General features: G+C 34.9%; 1 protein-coding gene across 6 annotated transcripts in view; it reads left to right on the forward strand.

Moving 5' to 3' along the window:
• The window catches only part of FMR1 (fragile X messenger ribonucleoprotein 1), a 33818-nt gene extending 10155 nt beyond the window's left edge, over nucleotides 1-23663 (forward strand). For 3 of the 6 annotated variants that reach the window (XM_054839086.1, XM_054839089.1, XM_054839084.1), the window contains 13 exons: nucleotides 3-96; nucleotides 1158-1229; nucleotides 1504-1652; nucleotides 2749-2842; nucleotides 2933-3049; nucleotides 7668-7838; nucleotides 7924-8002; nucleotides 10865-10974; nucleotides 14355-14441; nucleotides 17494-17689; nucleotides 18997-19176; nucleotides 20504-20586; nucleotides 21712-23663. In XM_054839086.1, coding sequence (XP_054695061.1) covers nucleotides 3-96; nucleotides 1158-1229; nucleotides 1504-1652; nucleotides 2749-2842; nucleotides 2933-3049; nucleotides 7668-7838; nucleotides 7924-8002; nucleotides 10865-10974; nucleotides 14355-14441; nucleotides 17494-17689; nucleotides 18997-19176; nucleotides 20504-20586; nucleotides 21712-21873 — 1594 coding nt within the window. In that variant the 3' untranslated portion in view covers nucleotides 21874-23663. The remainder of the gene's footprint in view (nucleotides 1-2; nucleotides 97-1157; nucleotides 1230-1503; nucleotides 1653-2748; nucleotides 2843-2932; nucleotides 3050-7667; nucleotides 7839-7923; nucleotides 8003-10864; nucleotides 10975-14354; nucleotides 14442-17493; nucleotides 17690-18996; nucleotides 19177-20503; nucleotides 20587-21711) is intronic. The other 3 variants (XM_054839087.1, XM_054839085.1, XM_054839088.1) reach the window with 2 other exon arrangements.
• Nucleotides 23664-24195: the final 532 nt, after the last annotated feature.

A 24195-nucleotide genomic window follows, 5' to 3' on the forward strand; every position in this document is an offset into this window, starting at 1 on the left:
AGCTGGCAACCAGAGAGACAAATACCATTCCATGATGTGAGGTTTCCGCCACCTGCAGGCTATAATAAAGATATAAATGAAAGCGATGAAGTAGAGGTATGTATGCTCCATTAACAACACTTGTTTTGAGAAGTGAGAGAACTAAGGGTCAACAATGTCAGCCAAGCCAGTGGAAGGTTTGCTTCCATGTTACATGCTGTCATCTTTTTCGATTCCAAGTACTACATAAAACACGATGTCAAGCATGTCATCAAAAAGAGATTTTGACAGTTGTAAACCATATGGCTATGTTGGAATTCCATGTACTGTGACCTCCATGCTGATTTACAAACATGATCAGTGTTTCTTTGATTACAGATCAGTTCTTTATCAGAACTGAATTAATCTAAAAATAAATGCTGGACTGTAGTTCTTCAGCTGTAAGGTAATAATGTCTATATTACCAAAACTTCAAGCTGAATGAGATAATTTGCATTGTGTGTATGTGTACAAAAAGTATAAAAATATATGTGTATATATAAATACCTACGTATATGTAGACAGAGACGGGCTTTAATATAGCACATTCCTAAAATTTCCGTATTTTATAAAATTGATTTTACAATTACTTTAAAAAAAGAGAACTTTCAAGATTTACATTTTTCTTGCATGCTATTTAAGCTTATTTTGATTTGAAAGATAGGAGAATGGCAAAACTTCTTTGATGTGGACGTGACTGATATCATATGTGTGCTAAAGAGATGTAGATATGTGTCCTCTCCCTTCCACCCACTGGTAGGAATACATATCAGGAATACACTCATCAGAATACACACAATTAGAAATATAGTTGATTAAATATTAACAGGTGTAAAAGGCTGAATTATCTCTCTTCTAACTGTATTTAAGACTGAAGCAACTAATGCCAGTAGATCGGGTGCAATATTAATCATCTGTACAATCTCATATACATAATTTTATATCCCGCCTGTATTTGCAATAGACATTTCAGCTGTTACACGCTTGCTAAGTAGTGCTTAGATTAGAGACTCTATGTACCAATCTGTTATGCTGGATTTTGTTCCTGTAGCAAGAGTTCCTGATCATGTTAGTTGGTGTCAGCTTTTCTGATGTCTTTTAAGAATGCTACAGACATGTAATGCGTGTATTTTGTTTAGGTTTATTCCAGGGCAAATGAAAAAGAACCCTGCTGTTGGTGGTTGGCTAAAGTGAGAATGATAAAGGGTGAGGTAGGAATATGCATATATACATATATATTTTTTTAATGTATTTATATTTTATTTTTCTTATTTTTTTTAATACTGATCTGCACAGTGTTTTTATCTTGTCCCTCTTCATTTTCAAAGAGTTTCTTAATTAGGACCATTGCAAGTATCATTAACCTCAACCTGAAAAGTTCAAATTTGACTGTACAGTTAACAAAAGTGCCTTTCTCTTAATAGTGTAATGTTCACTCTTGTCATCAAATGTGTGGCTTGGATGATTTTATTATTTTTATATCAGTTCTACGTAATAGAATATGCAGCCTGTGATGCTACATACAACGAAATTGTCACAATTGAGCGTTTGAGATCTGTGAACCCCAATAAACCCGCAACAAAAGATACTTTCCATAAAATCAAACTGGCAGTTCCAGAAGATTTAAGGCAAATGTAAGTACAAGCATTTCTTTGTAGCTTGTTTCAAAATGTGGGTAACTTCTTGAGTCTGAGACAAGAAGGCATAAAAATGCTTTTTACTGCTCTAAATTACCTTTTAAAATTTTAATGTAAGAATGTAGAAAATACAAATGTGGACATGCTCCTACTTCAAAAATAGAAAGGAGTATTTTGAAATGCAGTTTAGTCCTGGAGGAGGACACAGTTTCTTCAACTTTTTAAGGTTTGCGTGCAATATAGATTAAGATTTTTATTCTTACAGCTAGTCAGTGACGTGCACAAATTAGTCTGAATCCATTCTTTGTCAACTTTATTGATAATTTTCAAGTGGTCACTCTTTTGTTGATGGAGTATCTTTCTATGCAAGTTAGTATTTAATGACAAAACACTGTCTTATATTGTAAAGCGTAAGGCATTTTGATGGTGGCTGTGGGAATAGTTGTGCAATAATCAAACATTCCATAGTATGATACAGAAACAGCTAGTTTTCTCACAGACATGTTGTTCTCATGTAAATATAGCTCTAAACCTCAGGTTAATATTGACTCTCCCTTTTTAGCATCAGATCACTTTCTGCTTTTTTGAGATACATGTTATTGCCTCAATGTGGAATAAGCTATAGATTCAGGTTAAAATAAGAAGTTCTGAAGTTAATGTTATAGTACACAAGTTCACTCAAGTGAGTGGACAGAAGAAACCTGGAGAAGCAAAATACAGCATGAGATGAGCGTAAAGTCATTAGAATGCTGCAGTGGTTACAGTGAAGTCACGCATCATCCTGGTTCGTGGTGTGTTTGAAATTTTGGACTTGCTGATTGTAGTTATTATGGCTTTTTAATGTAGTTTTGCTTAACTGGTTTGTCATTTCAAGGATGTACATACAGCAAATTTCTGAAATATTTCTAATCCTGCTCATATGAAAACAAATGAAAGAAAAATGAGTAAAACAAATAACAGAATAATAGCACATGCATTAAAAGGGAAAACTTGGATATGTTTAGATTCTTTGTATTAAGAAATTAATCTTTCTGGCTGTGAACCATAAATGCAGCAGTTAAAAATAATAACTTTCTAGCGTTTTTATTCCTAGGTGTGCCAAAGAATCTGCACATAAGGACTTCAAAAAGGCAGTTGGAGCTTTTTCTGTAACATATGATTCTGAAAACCACCAGCTTATTATTTTGGTATGTACAAATGTATAACCATACCATTGGCAGTGGTTTGTTTCAAAAGTTCATGTGTAAACCACTATGTTTTCTTTATTAATAATTTAGTCAATCAATGATGTAACAACAAAGCGGGCAAACATGCTGATTGATATGCACTTTCGAAGTCTTCGTACCAAGTTATCCCTGATACTGAGAAATGAAGAAGCTAGCAAACAGTTGGAGGTATGTTTGTTTTCCCTGAAGTAATTTGAGTTTAAAACAAAACAAACAAAAAACCCCACAAAAAAAACCCCCACCAAACCCACAAACTTGCGCATTTCTTAGCTGGTAGGACTTGCATTGGGGTGAAAATAATTATTATGTACTGATACTATTCTTGGTCTTAAAAAGAGGCAGATAGAGATAGAACCCAACAAAGTAGTTTATGGTTTAAAGGCCTGTTCTTGCGAAGACTCTTTTTTAATCCAATCCTATTTTATTCGACAGGATTTTGTGTGGGATTAAATACATACATACACGTACAATTCTGTTACAGCTTGAAGCATAAAGTCATTAGCCATTGTTGCACGAATAGTGTCACATATTCAATAGCTTTGGATTACTGTTTTTAAAAATAAATGGGAGTGAATATGGCATGATACTGAAATGATCTAGGACTGGATCTTGCAAAACTACACAGTGAAAATAAGAGATGGAAGAGGTGAGACTGATGTTGGTAGGATGTACGAAGGGATGGGTTTGTCTATAGATAAAATGTTAGGAATTCATCTTACAGCAGATACAGCTTCTGATATTCCTGTGACTAGAGAGTGGGTGTTGACTGGCAAGAAGCTTGACTCATATTTGTCCATGGGAGGAAAAAAAAAGAGTGGGCTAGGAAATAAGGGGATCTTCATACAGTAGAATTAACATTTCTTCGTGGTTTTTCTCCTATCTACAAATCAGAAAAAATAGCAACATTTCTGAAAACTTCTTTTTAGATTCACTGTCAAGAACTAGAAGTACCACTCTTAACTATTGCAATTCAGTTTTATCTGGGTGTATAACGGATCTGTTACTTTAGAGGCAGGTTTCATTCCCCCCTATCCCTAAGGTTACATCTGTTTGGTTTTAGCTTGAAGTGAGATGTGGTATAGTAATTCAGGTCTCTAGTATTCAGTAGGTGTACTCACCATTACAAGAAGTTCTCTTTTTAAAACGTCTCTTGATGTCTGTATTTCAGAGCTGTAATCCAAGTCTGTTTGGGTCTTGATTTTCCTCAAGACCAAGAAAGGACCGGTTTCTCCTCATTGGTGTTCCTTCGTGAGCACCCCACTGTAGCTCTTCAGTAAGCTCTCTGTCTTCCTCCAGAACTGACAATTGTGTGGGCAGTTTACCTCTTGAAGTGCAAAGTATTATTTTGGAGGTGGGAAGAACAACAGTCTCTTCAGAGCTAATTCTCTGTACATGCCCCCACAAATGCATGCAACAACAGCTGTTCTCATTGATTCCTTTCCCAATCTTGGATTCTTGCTGTCATTGTACGACTGAACCTTTTTGCTGCTGTGAAGGACTCGAACTTGATTTGGTTCTGAGTAGAAAACCATTATTGGACTTTAGTTTCTACTTAAGCAGTACTTAAGTGAAGGTTGTGAGATAAATATATGTGGTTATAATTTGCCTGACAAGAGTTGGCTGGTATTTTTCATGTTGGAATTTGTATTTCTTAAATATAAAATTAATTTAAACCACACCTGAAAAGAAAAGCTTCAGGTAGTTAAAAAAAAAAAATCATACTCATGATTTCTGTAGAGGCATTGATATACAAACAGACTGGACATGTCGATCTGCAGAAGAAATACTTAGTGAATGCTTTGGGCTTTACTGCATTATTAATAGTTCATTATTTCCATCAAATAAACTCTTCTTTTGTGTTTTATACTCTCTGAACTTTAAATGTCTACCACTTTTTTCTTGTAGCAGTTTTACCTTTTCTGCTTTCTGAGCCATAATCACTAGACCAGCTTTTTTGTTTGTTTTTTTCTCTCCACTTGTTGTATCTTGTACCTTCTTTCTTTTTGCATATTAGCTTCTTGACTTGCATGACTCTACTTCTCAAACATGGCTTTTAGAGCGTCAAGTAAAATAACCAATTACTTCTTTGTGTTCTTTCCAAGTAGGTATGGCTTAGTTGTTATTTTGGCATACTAAAAAGCCTGAATTTACAAGTGTACTTTTGCATTCTGATTTGTATTTTATTCTATCTAAATGCAATTCAGTCATAGCCTCTAAGTGGGTATTAATAAATTATTTGCATAGTTGGTTCTTGCTAATTTATTGGAGGGAAGTAGAATACAGAATTTCCTATGTTTAAATAAAATACATCTTGTCATGTATAATTTACAGAGAAGCTAATGATATTTTAGTACAAGCAATGTAACTACAGTTTGTCATAGCCAAGGTTCCCGGTGATGAGGTAGCTTCATCTTTTCTACGTAATAGATAGTTGTGTTAACAGCTAATTATTGATTTGATCATCCTGTTCTCTACTCTCGTGCAGCAGTCTATAACAGATGTCAGCTAGTAAATCGGCATTTGGATTATCTGTTAGAATGTAGATCTGTGAGCATTTAGAATAGTTTGCTTTCTGAGGTGTCTGTAATCTAGTTAATAAAGTGCTTGATAGAGCCCTAAGCATATGAAGTATTTCATGACACGTGGATACTTACGCCACTGCCTACTGTAGCCAATTCTCTGTGACAGTGATTTAGCACAGGATATTTATCAACAGCTTTAAGCAGGTCAGATAACAGTAGCAGCTTAGCTGGGACAGAGTAAGGCTTTCTCAACCTCTGTAGGGTCTCATGTTGCTGAGGTTAAACTGCTAATTTAAAGTGTCTTTCTATATGTCTTCACAGTTATGGCTTTGCAATGCGGAAGCATGTATAGGATTACATATCTTGGCTCTGAAAACATACAGCTTTATCTTTCCCAATGCATTAAACTATTGTTACTTTCCTGTGTTCTGTTATGCTCAGATGCTTGTGGATAGTGTCCACATTTTTATGTAGGGATTTTATTCGCTATGGTAAATAATTACTTTTTTTACATGTTTTATAGTTGCTCTTCTCTGTAGATTTAAGTACTATAACTTCCTTCAAATGTATGACAACTTCTTTATCATAACCAATATGTATTTTTTTCTGTATGTTTATGTCTTACTGATTTCTCTGCATGAGTTTCTTTTAGTTCTCAGGGTGACTGATCTTAGTGATTTTCCTGCTTCATATAGCACAAGCATCCCATATTGAAAACTCTCTGGTTTTTTGAAAGGATGAAGAGGCTGCGTAGGAGAAACTTAACAGTCATTGTTTTAGTCTCTTTAAACATGTGTTTTTGTTTTTGAAAGAAAACGTGTCCACTTACCTTTAACAGTTTCTCCACTTGCTTGGCAGGTTCTGAACTGCATGCAATTCAGCATTTCCCAAGTGTTTTTCCTTGCACTCATGAGATCTGTTCATGATAATAATCTGAGCCACCTGGGATTGACAGAGGCTATTCATATCAATGCAGGATTCTATGGATTTTGAAAAACTCTAGGTTTCCTGCGTATTTGAGTATTTTCAGCACCATCCAACTCCACAGTGTGCTGCAAGATATTTCTCAAAAGCTTCCCTCTGTTCCCAGCTCTCTTCTACATGCTTGCTATGTGGTGGAAGGTTTATACAATTAAGAAGGCATTGAAACTGTGTTTTATATATGGGCATGTATATGCATACTTGTGCATCAAATCAGAGCTCGCTAACATAGTTCTCTTGGAAGCTCAGGACTGCTTTAGGAAAGTGTTTACCATGGTCATTAGAGTTAGAGTTTGTTTCGGTTTTTTTCCCTGTTTTGTATATTTTTTTGCAAGTTTTATCCAGGTTTCTAGTGATACTTTTTCAGTTATTTTGAAAATCCTCTTCCAGATGCAGAAGTTGTTTAGTTTTTTGTTGTTTGCTTTTTCTTAATTTCATATTAATTTCATATAGGACATCCTCATTAAGATTCTGTAAGCCACTTTGTATTGTTTGGTTAGACCATAGCAGTTGCATGCAAAGGTGATGAGAGTTGCAAAACAGTAACCAGGTGTTTAATTTGAGAGTAACTGAGCCTCAGACATGTGATTGAAAGTTGTTTTAATAGTGTAGTCTTTAGTCATTGTTTCTGCCCTGCTGAAGCAAGGAATTTTGTCTTGATAGTGTGTGACAATCTCAAGTTCTCAGACTGACCCTTCTGTCTTGGTGTAAATGTGATTCCTGGGTGATAATTCTTAACATACCTGTTCTCTGAATTCAAGCAATGTACTGCAGTTATACCTTAATTTTGTGTTGTCTTGCATAGGCACAGATTCTTCATTTTATTTTTTTAAGTGCAGTAGATATCCATAGTTACTGTTTTCTATATAATTTTCGTGTCCAGTGATTTATTGCTGTTTCCCTCTGTTGAAATGGGTGCAGTTGTTTTTCTCAGTGATCATATGGTTTGCTTTAATAATCAACACAGCTCCTATTTTACTAACCTACACGAATGCTGTCTTACCTAGTAACATTTGATAGCTGTAGATGTCCTGTGGTAATTCAAAATATAGATGTGTCAACACAGCTAGAGGCTAGCTTTATGTTAATATTTAAAAGGCAATATTAGGACTTCTGAAGAAGACTCTTCAGTGTTTTCGAAGTGAAAATAATTGCGTTGAAAGTATTGATTAAAATAAAAAGTAGGCTAAGTACCTGATTAAAGAATCTGCTCTAAATTTATGTTGATTTCTCTCTCCAGTATACTAAAAATCAAAGTAAACTAACCTTATATTTTTCTTCAGAGTTCTAGACAACTTGCATCACGATTTCATGAACAGTTTGTTGTACGTGAAGACCTAATGGGTTTGGCCATTGGCACTCATGGTGCTAATATTCAGCAAGCCAGAAAAGTCCCTGGAGTGACTGCTATTGATCTTGATGAAGATACTTGCACATTCCATATTTATGGAGAGGTAAGTTCCCTTCTTTAGCCTTAAAACCACACAAAAAACCTTGCGAAAACAGGTCTTGTTTCTCTCATACATCTGTCTATTTTAGGATCAAGATGCAGTGAAAAAGGCAAGAAGTTACCTTGAATTTGCTGAAGATGTCATACAAGTACCAAGAAATTTAGTAGGTATGTCAATTCTGGAGGCTAATTGTATGATAGTAAGGAGAAATGCCTTGTGAGACCTGTTTTTTACATTTAGAAGGGTGGCAGAGTAAAACTTTTTGAAGAAGTTCCCTTTGTGAAAGGGTTCTAGGTGTAAAAAAGTTTTGGGGTTTGGGATTTTTTTGTTTTCCAGCTCCGTGCAGAACTTCTATGGACACATTTACCTTCAGTACGTTGTAAGAAATTACCTCCTGATTTGCAGTTCAGGGATATCTTAACCTAGAAGCAATGTACCGAAGTTTAAATACAAAGTAGAATAGATTCTGGATTGAGACAAAGAATTAGATTACTTCCTCCAAGGATGTCCAGAGATTAGTTCAGTTATACAACAGATGAATCTGCAGCTTCATATTTTCCTAGTATATTTTGAATCACTGATTTGATTTGTATTTGTCTTTTTTCCTGTCCTTTTACATCTGAAATATAATTTGTTTAGAGGCAGCACTGTGGAATAAACTGAATGCCTAGTTAAGGTACCCAATGATCAAGAAAATACCTCAAAGATAATCTAATAGATTTCTATTATCAAACACCCTGAAAAAGGTCCTCAAGAATGCATGTAGCCCTATTGGTGGGGGGGAATCTTCTAGTGAGCTTTTGAGGCTACAAAGCAACATAAAATTATATGGCTTTATTCAGTAGATAAGAAAAGAACAGGGAAAATACTGTACAGTATAATATAAGTCTAAAAGCAAATACTTTAATAGGTTGTCAAGCAGTGTATGAAAGCTGGAGTTGAAGCAGTGTGAAATTCTGCAATGGGGCAAGTACTTACAAATGTGGCACCTCAGCTCTGGTATTAATTTAAAAACAGTAGTTTTCCCTTCCCCACTCCCTCCTGATTCTACTGGTGATAAGTAAAAACAATAAGCTGCCATCATTATTTTAACTTGAGGTTTTAATCTTTTTGTTTCTGTTTTCTGTTTAGAACTTTGCAGTTATTTCTAGCTTGGCACTTTTTCATTTCTACTCTGTTTCTTGGCCTTGGATCCTTTAGAATATAAAATTGGCTGAACCATATCTTATATCCAAAATAAGCTATGTTTGATAATTTACTTTTTTAGATTTCTAACAATTTGCCAGAAAACCAAATAATTTGCTTTAGAAAGGCAGAAGGTTTTTTCCTTTTACTACATTATTGATATGCTGATATTTATTTTTTTTAATCTAGAGAAAACGCAAACCTCTGGCTTTTTCTACTTAATTATCCTTTAAAATTCAAACTGAACAAAATCAAAACAACAAAACACCACCCAAGATGTTGCTTTTTTAAGGGCTATATGGAAATTTATAACTTAAAACATAGGTTAAAAAATATATGCATACAGTCCATAATTATTTTAAAAGATTATGTATGTTGCTGAATTGTAACTAAAACCAAATATTTAAAAAGATATATTTCTTTCATTGGGACAACCAGTGTTAGATTCTTTCTTTTCTTATTTCATTTGGTTGATTGGTTTACTTTTTTAAATCACTACCAAGGCTTTTTTTTATATTTATTAGTAAGCTGCTGTTAGATTTGCCAGTGATGTGTAATGGAATAAGGTATTCAGAAGAAGCTTTTGAGTCTCAGAGCAGCCTTTGTCATCAAGGAAGAACTTATTTGCCATCTCTTGTCATGTTTTGTACAAATATGTAGGATGTAAAAATTCACAGTAGAAAAATTGAAACAAATGAAAATTTATTTCGCTTTGAACAATAGGAACAAAGTCCCATGTGATTAAAACTGGGTTTTAATTTGCTCTTCATGGATTAATTGTGTCAGCAAAATAATAGCTGTCACACTCAGTATTTTTTGTCTTGATTTCAGTGATGTGCCTGTGAAAAAGTTTACCATAAGTTTTGTTAAAAAATAATAAAATCTTCTGTTACACACAGAAACATGCAGAAATCTTTTTACATCGCTCTTAAGCTTTTCCTTAATGCTATGATTGAAGGATATGGTGTTTCCTTATTACTTCACAAGCAGTTCAGTTTTCCTGTCGATTTTCAGACAGCAAGTTATTTTTGCTTAGATTGGAGAAAACTAAATTTTTCATTTTCATTGTCTCAAATCAGAATGTCTGGTTCCTAAGATAAATGTATGCATTACTGGCATTAGAGTATAACTTATTTACATTTTTGTCTTTGGCTTTTCAATGAATTACGAACAATTTTCAAATATCTGTTACAAAAAGCTTAGTTTCAGAGAAGAGAATTAATTTTACATCTGGCTCAAAACAGTATCTTCAGTAATATCAGAAAACTTCATCAACTAAAATTTTTGTGAACGAACTAAGAGTTTTGCTTTGTTCGCTACCCAAAAGGTAGTTACAGCAAACGTTAAGGCATTGTAAAAGGGGTTTTTATTGTTTTTTAAATGCAACCAGCAATACTTATTTGTGAATCACTGGAATTATTTTAAACCTACCAAAGCAAAGCCAAATCAGCATGCAAGATAAAGAATATTTCCGTAATCGAGATGTGTAATTTCAAATAATTTTATACAAAGGTAAGACATTTGTGATTGAATTTCCTTTGTTCTCTTATAGGAGCTTTGAAAAAGAAGTAAATGATACTCAGTAACAAACTTTCTGAAGAAAGTACCTTTCTTCCTGTATGCTGCAGTGGTTGCTTTGGAACATTACCAAAGTTAATGCCCCAAGCTTACTTAGACATTTTAGTTCATGACTCGTTAACTAAATCTTTGTTGTGGAGCATTAAGTCCTTTTTGACAAGTTCTTGCACTGATACTAAATACTCTTGTTTAATTAGACTGTAGTAATACTCTCAGGTTTGGGAGAAAACCCTAAAGGTGGAATGTTCTGTATGTTCTTTCTGTAGGAAAAGTAATAGGAAAAAATGGAAAACTGATTCAGGAGATAGTGGACAAATCTGGTGTTGTAAGAGTGAGAATTGAGGCTGAAAATGATAAAAATATTCCACAAGAGGAGGTATGTTTTCAGTTCATGTCATATCTATCTGTGTTAATTAGTGGTTATATTGTACCCAGTGATAAAATAAATTCTTCCTTGTGTCTTTGTTGTGGTAAGATAAAGTTTTGATTTAATGTGGGGTTTTTTTCTGATAGAATCTATATTTCCCTATTAATACCGAGGGGCATTTTTATATAAATGTTACCTGTGTTTGAAAAATGCTTTGTGAAAGTTTAGTGATACACCTTCTTAGAGATTTCATTTTATTCCTGTTAGCAGTGACACTGTTTCCCAGCACTTGCTAAGCTGTAAATCAGTGTATAGGAAACTTACTGTTTTCATTTACTAATTTGCTTTGAGTTTGGTTTTTTTTTAGGGTTTTATCTAGCATAAATTTTTATTAGTTATTTCTTGTATTGTAATGAAAACCTTGTGCTTTATGTATAAACCTCTCTCTTTTTTTAAATATTACCTAAATTCACTATAGCCTGGAAGTTGTAACCTAAAGAAAAATCAGGCATGAACAACGTGATGCTCCAGGTTTGCACAGGAAAGCTATGAGCCTTACAAAGGGCCTTAATGAAGTCTCGAACTTGGTAATTTGAGGTGCTTTTATGTGGGGTTGTGTTGAGGGGAAAGGTTGCAGGTTTGCAAGGAAAGCTTCAGGCACGAAGCTTTTAACATCTCAATGCAAAAAATATTCCCCACAATTTCAAATGTGAAATACACTTAAAACTGGGCTGTCTTTAATTTACCTGGAAATGTAAATATGTACCAGGTAAGGAACCTTTGCTACTTTGAATAAGACATGAAATACGTTTCTGGAACCCTTACGTTCTTGCTTGAGTAGTTACATCATCTTCTGTATTGTTACTGTAAAACTATGGCTGAAGACCCACAATCCAATTTCCATTCTAAGTTTTTTATTTTCTACTTTACTAGTTTGCATCTGTCTGAAAAGTTAAAATAGTCAATGTTTAAAGGATTCACTGCTATGTCATGTTTCATTTCTAATGATAAATTCTTGCAGCATAAAATTCTTGAAGTAGCTTAAGCAAGAGGGTGCTATTTTTGCTGCAGGCTAAAACTTTCAACGTTTTCAACGTGTCAGCATACAGAATAATAGAAGGGTAAAAGACCAAGTAGTCGTGGCTGCAATTAGTATGTCAGGGTTTTGTGTTTGGGTTTGTTGGGTTTTTTTCTTCTGGCTTGAAAAAGCTTATTTGTTGATATTCTTCAATTCAAAATGCAGCTTTTAAAGATTAACTTGAAAGCTTTTTTTACCTGCCAAGGTCTGCATTCATACTTTTCTGTTTTACCTGTTAATGACATTGCTAACACTGGCATTGCTTACACTGCTTCATGTGTTAGTTGTCATGCCAGGAGCAACACAGAAACCTGAGATCAAATCTTGGCAGGTAAGGGTTAGTTCTTGTAAGCTTGTTTGTATTTCATATTTGAAATAAATGTGCATTAATCTTCCCATGTGTGAACTTGGATATTTCAGCCCTTCATTTTGTAAAGAATAGTAGTTCAGTTTTAAATTTTGGTACGGCATTGAGTTCTTTCTGTTATGACTGAGATGTTAGAATACTGCCCATAAATTTCAGGTGCAATTTTATAACTCACATAATTTTATAACAGGATCTTCAGGCTTTTCATCTTTTTAAAATGAGATAGGTACTGTTTGTAGTAGTAGTATATATTATTTTTATCTCTAAATTTCTTATGCACATAAGGTCTGCTCAGTATTCACCGCTGAAACTAAGTTGAAGATTGAAATTTTGCTTTGAAGACAGAAATAAGGTTCAACAAATAAGCACTTTGATGCTTTTGTATGGCTAAAATTGCTTGACATTGTTGCCGGCTCGCATTCTTAAAAGCTGGCATTGCTATACCTAGAATCCACTGCTAAAAGCAATAACAAGCTGTTTCCTTAAATGCGTTTTTAAGTCAGTTGTCTTGTGATCTTTTAATAATTGATACTATGTGCTAGTTAATGCCAATTTAGTAGAAATTTCATTGCTCTTTATCAGGTTGTATTAAATATTTATGAAATATAAAATACTCCAGATAATAAAATGTTTCAGTCAATAATGCCTGTGGCTAAAGGATTGCCAATGCTCATGAAAGTTAGTGTTGAGGTTTCTTAGGGTGAGAGGATTGTACAAATTTGCAGTGGATAACAAGGAAAAAGGATTTAAAAGATCCAACAAAAGTTGTTTGTATGTAAAAAAGGAAAAAAAAAAAAAAACACACCCAAAAAGCAGAGACAAATTATAGACTTGCCAGTCTTAGTGAACCTCAGCATACTCTGTGTGTGTTATTTTTCGTTTAAAATACTTGTCTCAAATCACTTTTGCAAAAAAAAAAAAACCCTCCTTTGGAATGCAGTCCTGTAAAGGGTAGAGTGAAAATTAAAGGTGTTTTTAGAGATTATGATGAGATACCAAAACAAAATTTAAATTATCCAGTAGATGTAGCCAAGCTCTGGGTCTGCAGTGGCGTAGGTTTTAACAGCTAAGTGTTTGAGACTTTTGGGTTGTCTTCTGCAGTCCACAGTGAAGCTAATACTGCCATGGTGAGACTGCAGCTGGTACAAGAGTCAGGTAGTTTGAAGCTAGCTCATTGGGTCTGCGTGGGCTGCAATCACACCTCTGAAAATGCTGCATAGGCCTATTTTAGTGTCAGGAGGTTTGGTGTGGAAATTATCCTTGTATCTGCTAAAGCTTAGTTGTTTTCAGCTCTCAGGGGGGCTTTTTAGGTGGATTTCTTAGCCTGCTTTGGCTGCTTAAGTTAGTCTTTAGATATTTTATCTCCAAGGGTCATAATTCCAAGCATTACAATTTCCAGCTTTACGTTTTTCAGGTATTTGTTGAATCACTTTAACAAAATGCTTGAAAGGTAAAAGAAATATAAGTTAGCAATCATTACCTGAAGTACTAAGTTTTTTTGAATATTCTTTTGTTTGCCTTTTACAAATGAAGAGATCCTCAAGAAGGATCAAGTTTTGGTTTATGATGTGTTAATTTGATTTACTTTTTTAAAAAAGATAAAGGTTTCTTTACTGATGTGTAGCCTAAAAGAACCTGGTGTGAGAGTAGACATGATCAGCAAAGGTAGTATTAATTTTAAAGAGAGGGAACCTGAAGTGTTTTGACTTTTTTTACCTTTTCAGAAAAATAAATGCTGGCATTGTGATTTCTTATTTAAAAAAACTTATTTGCATAAGGGTAATTAATCTACATGATCTAGTCTACATTGAAATTTAAATATAGTATTGTTTCATTTATTTAATGGTTATTCATGTTGTAAAAATTATTTTCAAGTTTTACAGTAATATGTTCAGTGTTTGATGCCTAATTAGTAACCGTAGGTCTACTGTTATTGTGTTTTAGGGAATGGTACCATTTGTGTTTGTGGGAACCAAGGACAGCATCACTAATGCAACTGTTCTTCTGGATTATCATCTTAATTATTTAAAGGTGAGGAAAATGATACTGCTTTACCACTGACATTTTTCTATCAATACAGTAAGATGGTCACAATAAGATGATTATCAAAATCTGTTTGGGCCCCAAAGGCTGTTGAAGAATTGATGTTATAACAGTCATAACAGGCTTCTTGTAAAAGCCATGTTTCAATAAAAGAATAATTTATCTGAAGGATGGGGTGAAAATTTTTTTCAGAATGCAAACTAGAAAGAAATAAGAAAACCAAAAAACATTATCTCAAAAAATGCTGACAACTTTATATACAAGGAATAGTCAGTCACTCATGCAACTGCAAAGCAAGCAACGTTCATGCAGAGAACTTGTATACAGTGAGTATTTCATTCTAAAGCTGTAGACTTCTTTTTCTGTAGTTAATTGACGCTTCAAACTTGAAGATGCTTCGTAGGCAATTCAGCTTTGTATGTTCTGTTTGTCTCTTGGTTCTCTAGCTTCTCCATTAGTATGCAGCGCTTGTTTTGTTTTATATAGCGAACAAAAAACATCCCACATTATTGCTTATGGTTACTTTTGCTTATAGCTGTTATGGCCAGATGCTCCATCTTTGATGGCAGGGCCAGATGCTAACAGTTGGGACTGCTTTGAGTTCATTTAATTAAATATATTCTTGCATCTCTTCTGAAACCTCCAGACCATTCATGACTTTTATATAAGTCCAGTCTGTGCAGTAGCTATCATTGAATCTTCTAGAATGCTAACATTTCTCTACGTAGCTAAAAGAGACTTCTCACAGTAGTTAGAAGAAATTACTTTTGTTCCTTTACTTACCTGCTCAATAACTGTATCTTTTAATCCTGCTTGTGGAGCACTTGGATTTATCAGTGCTTTGGAGCAGAGATACAGCAGCTCTGCAGCTATCAGGTAGTAGAGGCAGAGAAGGACCACATGAAAAGTAGTACTAAAAATCAAGCTCCTTTCTTGCATGGTCACTGTTACTTCAGAAGATACTTCTGGTTTAAATTCCTTGGCTGCCTCAAATGGGTACTTGCGTGTGACTCAATACTGAAATCAGTAGTGACATGTGAGTGGAAAGGGCTTGATAGCCCAGCAATTTTTTTAGATTCTTCAGTTCATTGTCAATTAGGGTCACTTTCTCCTAGTACTGTCCTTCTAAACTTTCTGAACAGAAGGGCACATACAACAGTGTTCATCAGTCTATGTAACAACTAGAGGATAGATTCTTACCTTGGAGGTTTTGATCTCAGCCTTCTCATCTCATTTAACATACATACATAAAACGTTATCATTTTAGTGGCCTGTTGCCTTATGGTTCACTTTCAGAATAATGTCCTCCAGTTCACTGACAAGAAGCGGAACTGACTTGTTCCTTTAAGATTTTCTGTGTTTCTATACCTCCAGGCAAAGCTTATTAAGGAATTTTTTTTTAAAAGATACACAATAGGACATCAATGTCAAATGTACTATATCAACTCAAAGTAGTGAATTTCCGTATAAAAGAAGAAATCAGATTTGGCTGGAGCGACTGTTATGTAGTGAAGTTTCAGGATCTTGAAGGAGAAAGATTAATACCAGGATCCCAGCCCCAGACTTCAGGAGAGTGGACTTTGGCCTGTTCAGGGATCTGCTTGGAAAAATCCCATGGGATCCATTCCTGGAAAGAAAACAGGTCAAGGAGAGCTGGCTGATATTTAAAGAATCACCTTCCCCAAGCTCAAGAGTAGTCCATCTTGATATGTAGGCAGTTACAAAAGTAACAGGAGGTCTGCATGGATGAACAAGATGCTTCTGGCAAAATTCAAATATAAAAAGGAAGCCTACAAGGGGTGGAAGTAAGGACAGCTGAAGGAATATCAAGACACAATAGTGTTTGGGAAAGCTGAAGTCCATCTGGAGTTGAATATGGCAAGGGATGTGAAGGGTAACAAGAAGGGCTTCTACAGGTATATTGGCAGCAAAAGGAATACTACAGAAAATGCAAGCCTGCTGCTGAATGTAGTAGGGAACTTTCTCACAAAGGAAAAGGATGAGGTACTGAATGTCATCTTCACTTTGGTTTTTTTATTGATAAGATTTGTCCTAAGGAATACCAGGCCCCTGAAATCAATGGGAGAGTCTGGAGCAATGAAGGCTTATCCTTCCTAAAGGAAAATTGAGTTAGGGAACATCTGGGGGAAGAAACCGCAGGGATATACACAAGTCGGTAGGATGTGGTGGGATCTATCCCTGAGTACTGACGGAATTTGTCAAAGGCCCAGCTGGACTGGGTGACCTCCAGAGGTCCTGTCCAATATCACACTGAAACTTTCATAAATAGCTTCCTCCCTGATTTTAAAAAAAACAAAGGTGGTTGCCACTTTGTTAATTAGACAACATCTCAAACTGGTGAAAGTACTTTCTGAATATGTGTCACTGTAGGTAATTATTGTTTTGTGTTTATCTCTTGAGTAGTTACATGTGGTAAGAATTCTGTGTGCTGGCTGTCTTTCTGTGCCTGAGTTACTGCACTTCGCTCTCTATGTTTTTATGCTTCCTCGCTTCCCTGGTATTACTCGTTATAATTAAGCAGAATTTAACAGTGGCGTAACCTTTAGCCCTTTTTATCAAACAATACTATTACATTATAATTGTTTAATAATTTTGATATGTATTACATACAACAGTGTAAGAAGCTCGTGTTGGGATCTAAAAAGTTTAAATTATGCCATTGTTGAAGTAAATGGATGATATTACCATGTTCAAAAATAAAGGAATGTTAATTTCTCTGTTTAAAGAATGTTTAACTTCCTTAAAGGTAAAGATCTCATAAATTTAGTACTGAAGTATAGTTGATTGTCCTGAAAATGGTTGATCTGAGTGCTTTTTCTTGATATATCTATTTAAAAAAAACATGCCAACTGTGCCACAGGGGGAATTAGTAAAGAAATTATTCCAAAGATGAGTTACTATTTAAGTATTAAATAGATTATTCCTTGCAATACTTAAGTGTTCTTTCTTTGAGTACCGCATGTCTGTACATTCAGATGATTAAATAGTGCTTACGTATGACTTGCTATGCTTTGTGTAGGAAGTGGACCAGCTGCGTTTGGAAAGATTGCAAATTGATGAGCAGCTTCGACAGATTGGAGCTACTTCTAGGCCACCACCAAATCGTACAGATAAGGAAAAAGGGTACATGACTGATGATGGTCCAGGACTTGGACGCGGTAGTCGACCTTACAGAAACAGAGGGCATAGCAGACGTGGTCCAGGCTACGCTTCAGGTAGGTAACTAGAAGTTTAGAGTTTTTAGAGAGGCCTATTGGTGTCTTGATTTCTTGAAAAAGGAACTGGACTTGGAAACAGAGCTGTAAAACAGAAATTCAGCTAATATTGAGTATTAGTATTTGAAGATTATAGAGAGCTTTATGCTGTAGAAAATATTCTGAAGTAAAACGTAGTGCTTATATGTAATCTAAACTTATTTCCGTGCAGTTCCTGTCTCTTACAGCATGCTTATGTCTTCTACATTATGAACTCTTTAGGGCAAGGATTGTTATTTTATCTATATTTTGAACAATTCCTAATAATAAAGCCTCAGTTTTCATTTGAGCCTGTAAGAGGGTATCTTAATATAAATATTTATAAGTGAAAATATTGTGCAGCTCAATTTGCAGAAAAGCTACTTTCCTTATATTAAATTGAACTTTTATGTTTTTACTAGAAGAGCATAGTCACCAAAATACAGTGTTCCTCTTTAAAACCTTGTATAATTCATTAATGAATAGTTTTCAGGATTGTGCTTCTTCAGAGCAATCTGTTACTTCATTATTCATAACGTAGGTCAACTGGTGTTTTTCCTGACTGAAAGGCCTGTAGTATGAGTTTGATAAGACAATCTAAGCTTACGTTCTACATAATACAAAATTAATGTTTTTGTGCTTAAGCTCTTTTACTATTTTTAGAAGATAGGAGCTCACCTGGCTAACAACAGGGTTATAGGGGGAAAAGAACCAGCTTTTATCAGTGAAGATTATCTGTTATCTGGAAAAATTGTAGTGGCCAGTTACTTTGGATTTGATACATTTCTAGCATTCTAACTTTGTTCTCCGTTTTTGTAGTGTGTGTTACAGGTTGTTTCATGATGGAAATTTTTCTTTTCATAGAAGAGTTGCAGTGGTGAGGGGAGACAGGACAGGTTATATTCAGAACTTTCAGTTTTAAAAATATGAAATTTTGAGTCTAGTCTAATGGACTTATATTTTACTAGACTTATTACATATGCAGAGTAGATTCAGTATATTGATAGACTGATAACACCAAGTAACTATAAATGTATGGCACACTTAAATTCAAACACACGTTGAACTTTTATTTATGTCTGTCTGGACTTTTTGAAGAAGTAAGGTATATTATACACGTTTCTGTGTTAGGTATGCTATAGAGGTTGAGAGGCAAAAAAATCCCAGAACCATGTATTTAAAAAAAAAAAAAAAGGACATTTTAAATACATAATTTTTTCATTCTACTATAGTATTTTCATGCTAAGCTACACTGGCATGTTTGGATTTTTTTTTTATCCTCCTAATAGGAACTAATTCTGAAGCATCAAATGCTTCTGAAACAGAATCTGATCACAGAGACGAACTTAGTGATTGGTCAGCAGCCCCAGCAGAAGAGGAACGAGACAACTACCTTCGTAGAGGAGACGGGCGAAGACGTGGAGGTGGTGCAAGAGGGCAAGGAGGGAGGGGTCGTGGAGGATTCAAAGGTAAATGTAGACTTAATTTTGAAAAAGAAGTCAGTGTTGGAATCCTTAAGCAAACTCACTTCTGTTAGCCTCTTGTTTTGTCATCTGCTCCAGCCTCCTAGCCATCCTGGTGTCCCTCTCCTGAATTGTCTGCACTCTGTCAATCTCTTAAATTGAATATTTTATTTCAGATGTGTTGAATGTTGAGCAGAGGGCAATAGTCCCTTCTTTTGACCTGCTGGCCACACTCCTACTAACTCAGCCATTATTCAGTCAGCTGTCATTGTTGCAAGAGCACAGGCATGTCTAATTTAATAAAGTTGTTGACCACCAGGACAGCTCCTTTTGTGTGGAGCTGCTACATACACCGCCAGTCCACAGTGTGTGCTATTGCATGGGTTATTCTGTTGAAGCCATGGGACTTGAGATTCATGTTTAAAGCTAATGAGTTTTCTGTCAGCCCATTCCTTCAGCTTGTTGAGGTCCTTGTGATTAGCAGCCCTGACCTCCAGCATATCAAACCACTTCCCACGGTTTGGTGTCATCTGCAGAATTGCTGAGGAGGCATTCTGTCCCATTGTCTCTTCATACGTTATGTAAAGTCTCTCTTCCCTATATAAATAAATTGGGATAGCTTTCTTAATATGCATCTTGACTCAAGTTTGTGGGCTGTGCTATCACACGTGGAGGTCAAGGAATCAAATTCTAGTTTCTCAGTGGATATAGAAGAATCTTTTATGATCTCATTCAACTATCTATATTGCTTCTTGTATTTGATTTTCATGCAACAGGATTATATAAGGTTGTAATTTGTGTTCAATGGAAGAGACCAGGCAAAAGTAAGATGGGAGAACGTGATATTTCATTATATTTATGTGTTTATTTTTTGTCTACAACTCTGCTTATTCTTTGAAAATTCTTTTTTTTCAAAGTATGAGTATTGTTTAATAAGATTTTTTTGAAAAAAGGTGATTTGGAATTTAGAAAGCTCATAAGCCATTAGAAAAAAGGTGAACATGTTAAGTCTTACTAAAGTTGACTGTACTGTCTCCTGTGGTTAATCACTTCGAGAGGTGTTTTTACTTCAGTCAGTAGACAGTCTCTTTTAAACTGTGGTGGCTTTAAACACTGTGGTTTTATCTACTTTGATTAACACATGAGAACGTTTTCTTTAGTGATTCTTGGCCCATTGTTGAAGAACTGTTGTTATGTGTTATTAAGAATATTTGTTTAATGTTGTTTAGCAATAAAATTTTGAAGTAATTCCCTATTATGCTTGTATAAATTTTACTTAAAAGATGATCGTATGTCCTTGTCGAACAACTTAATTGATTAATTCTTCTTACAGGAAACGATGAACAGTCACGAACAGATAACCGTCAGCGTAACTCAAGAGATGCAAAAGGGCGAACAGCAGATGGATCTCTTGAGGTAACTTTGCTCTTATTGGAACTCCGCACTGTTTAAAATTGTGTTAAGTGTCATATACTGACACTAGTGTCTTCAAAGCCGCAGGCAGCACAGTAGCCTTGTGGTTCCTTGTTCGCTAATTCCCTAATCAGATCCACAAGAATTCTGTGTCGTTTTGTAATGTATATGCAGGAATGTCAATATATCAAGTTGTGTAAATATGCAGCTTCATAATATTAGCTTTGCTCTCCCTTTGGTTAGAACACTGCTCACCAGTCCCAAGGAATTACTAACCAGCTTGATTTCAGTCTTTGTTCTTACTAGCTTTTTGTTTTTAGCTTTTCTTTCTTGCTGCGTTGTGTATTGTTGTCTGTCGCCTATATACCTGAGGGAGGAGAATCCTTAACGCTTTATATAAAGAGTGTGTTGTAGCCAGAATCTTCAGAGTAAGAAAGATTAAACTTCAGAAACTACCTTCACTACTAAATGAAACATTTGCAATTGAAGGCTATGCAATCTAGAAAGTAAGTTAAAAATGCACATCAAGAAACTGTTCAAGCATATTGAAATATTTTATAACCTTAAATATTTTATAGCCTTTTATAAAGATATTTCTACATTTTTCCCAAATACATTTTGTTGCATAAAGTTATTTAGGCTTATATGTTATGTATAAATGTTAAGTTTCCCCACATGGAAACTGTTCTTGTTTCAAATGATAACATGCAAACCTTCTACCATCTCTTAACACGTATGTTTGTATACAACAAGTAGAAAGTTGAATTTTTGAAAGGGAAAAGATATTTCAAAGTTCCATCTGCTATTAGTTCTTCAACTTTCTCTTGCACAAACACCCTGGAAAAAAATTTTTTTAGCTTTCAAGACTAGGGAGCCGGGTTTTTTGGGGGGGTTTGTGGTTGTTTGGGGTTTTTTAGGTCACAAGTATGTGGCATTTCTGAACAGAAAAGAATTCACACACTCTGCATTTCAGCTGGATACATTTAACAAAGCCATATAAGGGTGTGGTACTATTTGTGTCATCTGACTGTTAAATAAACAGTGCTCCTCCCAGGCTGCTAAGGTAGCGAATGCATAAGGGGTGGATGAAAGGAAGAGAATGCTTTATATAACTCTGACTTGTTCCAGATCAGAATTGACTGCAATAATGAAAGGAGTGTCCACACTAAAACATTACAGAATACCTCCAATGAAGGTAGTCGGCTGCGCACGGGTAAAGAACGTAATCAGAAGAAAGAGAAAGTGGACAGCGCAGATGGTCAACAGCCGCTGGTGAATGGAGTACCCTAAACTGCATAATTCTGAAGTCATATTTCCTATACTGTTTCAGTAATTCCTATTCCATGTTAGAGAAACTTGTTAGGCCAAAGACAAATAGTAGGCAAGATGGCGCAGGGCATGAAATGAACATATGTTCTCTGTTAGCCTTTTTTAACATCAACAGTATGCAGTTGTTTTCAGAATAAGAAGTTATTCAAATATTTGCATAAAAATATCTGAATTTCCGAAAATCGCTTTCAAGTACATATTGCAGTTCAAACAATGAAAGATTCTTTTTTGTTTGTTTTAAAAATACTGAGCTGTGCATTGGTAAACTTTCTGTTCAGTTGTACCATTTTAACACATCGGGTCAAATTCACTGCTCAATTTCAATTTTCAGAATAAATAGTGTTTGCAGTAATCAAATTGGCTTCTGTTTTCAATCTAACTTACAAGTTCTTCATGAAATGCTATGTCGTTTTATGTCCTGTGTCAGTTCACATTCTGGTCCACCTTTTTCAATATTTTAGTGGACTCTGAAATATGTGTGATGTAACAATTGTCATTTTCATTAGCAAAAAAGTTGTATGATCTGTGCCTTTTTTATATCTTGGCAGGTAGGAATATTATATTTGGATGCAGAAATCAGGGAAGATGAGTTGGTAACACTAAATGTAAAATATATGTAGCAATCCTTGTCAGACGTTAGTACTTTATAGACAAGTGCATGCTTTCCATAATTTTTCCTTACGTAAACATTGAGTTAGGCAGTTATAAGAATAGGAAATTTATTTTGCACTGAAGATTTGGCAAATAGTGTTATTGAAAAAGGGGTGTAATTTTTTTCTTTGTAGGCAGTACAGAAGCTTTTTTTTAAAAAAAAAAATTAAAAAAAACGTTTCCATTGTGGAAAACTAAAAAACTCATTGTTACTGAGGGAACAAGTGTAATGTGTTCACAAGCTAGTAATGTGTGCCTGCTATTTGGCCAGATGACCAGTTCAAAGCGCTGATGTTTTCCATTGTCCCAAAATTTTTTGAATTGCTTCTTTTAATTCAGGGACTATCTCAGGAGAGGTAGGAAAAAATCACCACGTGTAATGCCCTGGAAAGTACAGATATAGTAGTTGGATGTATCGGAGATAGAACAAAAATTCATCATATGTTGAGGTACAAGGTCTGAATTACCAGCCTATTTGAAGGTGTCACAGAATTTGATCCAAAATACAGTCATATACCAGGGAAGGGTGGGAAGTAGTGGGAGGAGCTGTGCTTTCTTTTATTTCTGATCACATATTAAACTTACTGGGCAAAACCGTATGAGGACCTTCATTTTAATCCATTTTTATTCCCATTACTCCGGAAGGAGAGCCACTGTTCATGTACAGAACTTTACAAACTTGACCTTGCCTCTGATGTATTTTGTGAGTTTTGTTTCTTTGCTTTTTTCATTCTTTTTTTTCCTTGCATACAGGTGAGCATACTAAAAATGGCAACGAACTGCACATGGTTTAACAAATATAAAAATGTCTTAAAAAGTATTGCCAAACATTAATGTTGATTTCTAGTTATTTATTTTGGGAATGTATAGTATTTGAAAACAGAAATTGGTACCTTGCACACATCATCTGTAAGCTGTTTGGTTTAAAATACTGTAGATAATTAACCAAGGTAGACTGACCTTGTAATGTAACTGCTCTTGGGCAATATTCTCTGTACATATTAGCTACAACAGATTGGATTTTATGTTGACATTTGTTTGGTTATAGTGCAATATATTTTGTATGCAAGCAGTTTCAATAAAGTTTGATCTTCCTCTGTTAACTGATGTTGATGCAATCCTTATAAATGATTGCTTTTAAAAATCACAACTTAAAAAATAGAAAGTATTTCTCTGTTTAGACTTTAACCGTAGCCATTGTTTATTTACACCTTTTAGAAAACTTCTAAAAATTACCAGTTTTCAAAAATATGGCGCATAATGCTCAAGAAAATGCAACCTAATTATGAAATGGTACAGTACCTGTTGAGTCTTCACACTACGTGCACTATTTCTCACATGCAGTGGTTGAGTTCACTAAGGTGCTAACTAGGTTAAATGTGAAATTACTAAACTACAGTCTGATTAATCAGCTGCATTCCATTTTCAAGTGCATTTTGGGGCTATGACCTTTTTCAGTATTTGTGTGCTTAACATGTATCCCTTTCAATTCAAATTCCAGTGTTTTTAAATGTTATTAAATTTCAACAAATTAAACTGTGAATCTAAATGTACAATTTTATTTTGAAAAGTCATGTTGTTACGAAACTTAAGTGCAACAAATGTCTGATGCTTGAGTTCAGATCCGTCCTA

Source organism: Grus americana, chromosome 12 (assembly GCF_028858705.1).
Source record: "Grus americana isolate bGruAme1 chromosome 12, bGruAme1.mat, whole genome shotgun sequence".
Lineage (NCBI taxonomy): Eukaryota > Metazoa > Chordata > Aves > Gruiformes > Gruidae > Grus > Grus americana.